Here is a 1,545-nt window from a genome sequence, read left to right as displayed (position 1 = left end):
ATTTTTTCCCAAAGACGCTGTTAGAACTTGATAGTTTTTTGAAGGAACCAATCCTAAACATTCATGACCTAACTCAGATCCACTCAGACATGAATCTCCCTGTCCCTGACCCCATTCTTCTCACCAATAGCCACGATGGACTGGATGGTCCCACTTACAAAAAGCGAAGGTTGGATGAGTGTGAAGAGGCCTTTCAAGGAACCAAGGTGTTTTTGATGCCCAATGGGATGCTAAAAAGCAACCAGCAGCTGGTGGACATTATTGAGAAAGTGAAACCTGAGATCCGGCTGCTGATTGAGAAATGCAACACGGTCAAAATGTGGGTACAGCTCCTGATCCCTAGGATAGAAGATGGGAACAACTTCAGGGTGTCTATTCAGGAGGAGACAGTTGCAGAACTAAGGACTGTTGAGAGTGAAGCTGCATCTTATCTGGACCAGATTTCTAGATATTATATTACGAGAGCCAAATTGGTTTCTAAAATAGCTAAATATCCCCATGTGGAGGACTATCGCCGAACCGTGACAGAGATTGATGAGAAAGAATATATCAGCCTCCGTCTCATCATATCAGAACTAAGGAATCAATATGTCACCCTACATGACATGATCCTGAAAAATATTGAGAAGATTAAACGGCCCCGGAGCAGCAATGCAGAGACACTGTACTGAGGCCAGGGCCAGGGCCAGGGGACTCTGTGAGTCTGGCTCAAGACCGACATTGCCTTGGTTTGTTACATGACTATCGTGATGGGGAAACTGGCTGGAAATAGTAATCACACCTCTCTCTGTTTTTAGTTAGAGTCTAATGAAACTCTCATGTAGTTCTGTGACGTGTTTACCTCTTTTTTCAGGCCTCAGGAACTCTTCTATTTCCTTCCCTAATACCCACACCTGAGCTGTTCTAATTTCTGGAGAACTCCAGGTTTGTGTGCACAAGATATTGGCACCAGAATACTTGTGTTTTCTTTCCCCACCCCCTTCTTTGTCTTGGGCTTTGTGTTGTTTTTTTCCTTTTGATGATTAGTTCGTTAGGAGCTGAGGGAACTAAAAGGAAAGTGCTAGGTTTTTGTTTTTTTCTAAGATCTGGGGTCAGGGAGACTAGCTCCTCTCTTCTGATATAAGGGTAGTGTCTCTTGCCAGTGTGGGATATTGGATCCTCCCTGTCCCAGTTGTCCTGGTGATGACTTCAGGTTTTCCATCTACATACATGGCAAGAAACACCACAGACTTTGGCTAAGTCCCTAAGTCCTTTAGATGTTTTTATAAGTAGAATTTTCACATACACTTATGTGCATGATAGACACACACATACAGACATGCACACATCTGCCTTCCTACTCTGTTACCTGACACTCCCCCCGGCCCCCCAAAAAAACCCTGTTACACACACACACACACACACACACACAGTCAGGAGGTGATAGTTGTCTCAGTCATCATCCAGCGGGGCCCATCAACTCCTGATATTGTAGCCTCTTGGTACCCAGAGGCTACTGCGTTGGAGGAGAACCAAGAGGCGAGAAGCAGAGGGATTGGGGAAGGC

At 45.1% G+C, this 1,545-nt stretch overlaps 1 protein-coding gene across 1 annotated transcript; it reads left to right on the top strand.

The window, feature by feature from the left end:
• Positions 1-74: 74 nt before the first annotated feature.
• Positions 75-827, top strand: LOC308518642 (proteasome activator complex subunit 3-like). Its single transcript, XM_081090366.1, has one exon. It carries the CDS (start codon positions 90-92, stop codon positions 669-671), a length of 582 nt encoding a protein of 193 aa, XP_080946492.1. The 5' UTR covers positions 75-89; the 3' UTR covers positions 672-827.
• The last annotated feature ends 718 nt before the right edge of the window (positions 828-1,545 follow it).

The sequence above is a fragment of the Myotis nattereri genome, assembly GCF_964212035.1.
Source record: "Myotis nattereri genome assembly, chromosome: 4".
NCBI classification, from domain to species: domain Eukaryota; kingdom Metazoa; phylum Chordata; class Mammalia; order Chiroptera; family Vespertilionidae; genus Myotis; species Myotis nattereri.
The sequence above is the reverse complement of the archived record's forward strand: the minus strand, read 5'-3'. Positions and strand labels throughout refer to the sequence as shown.

Excerpts from the sequence above, each read along its gene's own strand:
- LOC308518642 (XM_081090366.1), top strand. The coding sequence starts at position 90 with ATGAATCTCCCTGTCCCTGACCCCATTCTTCTCACCAATAGCCACGAT.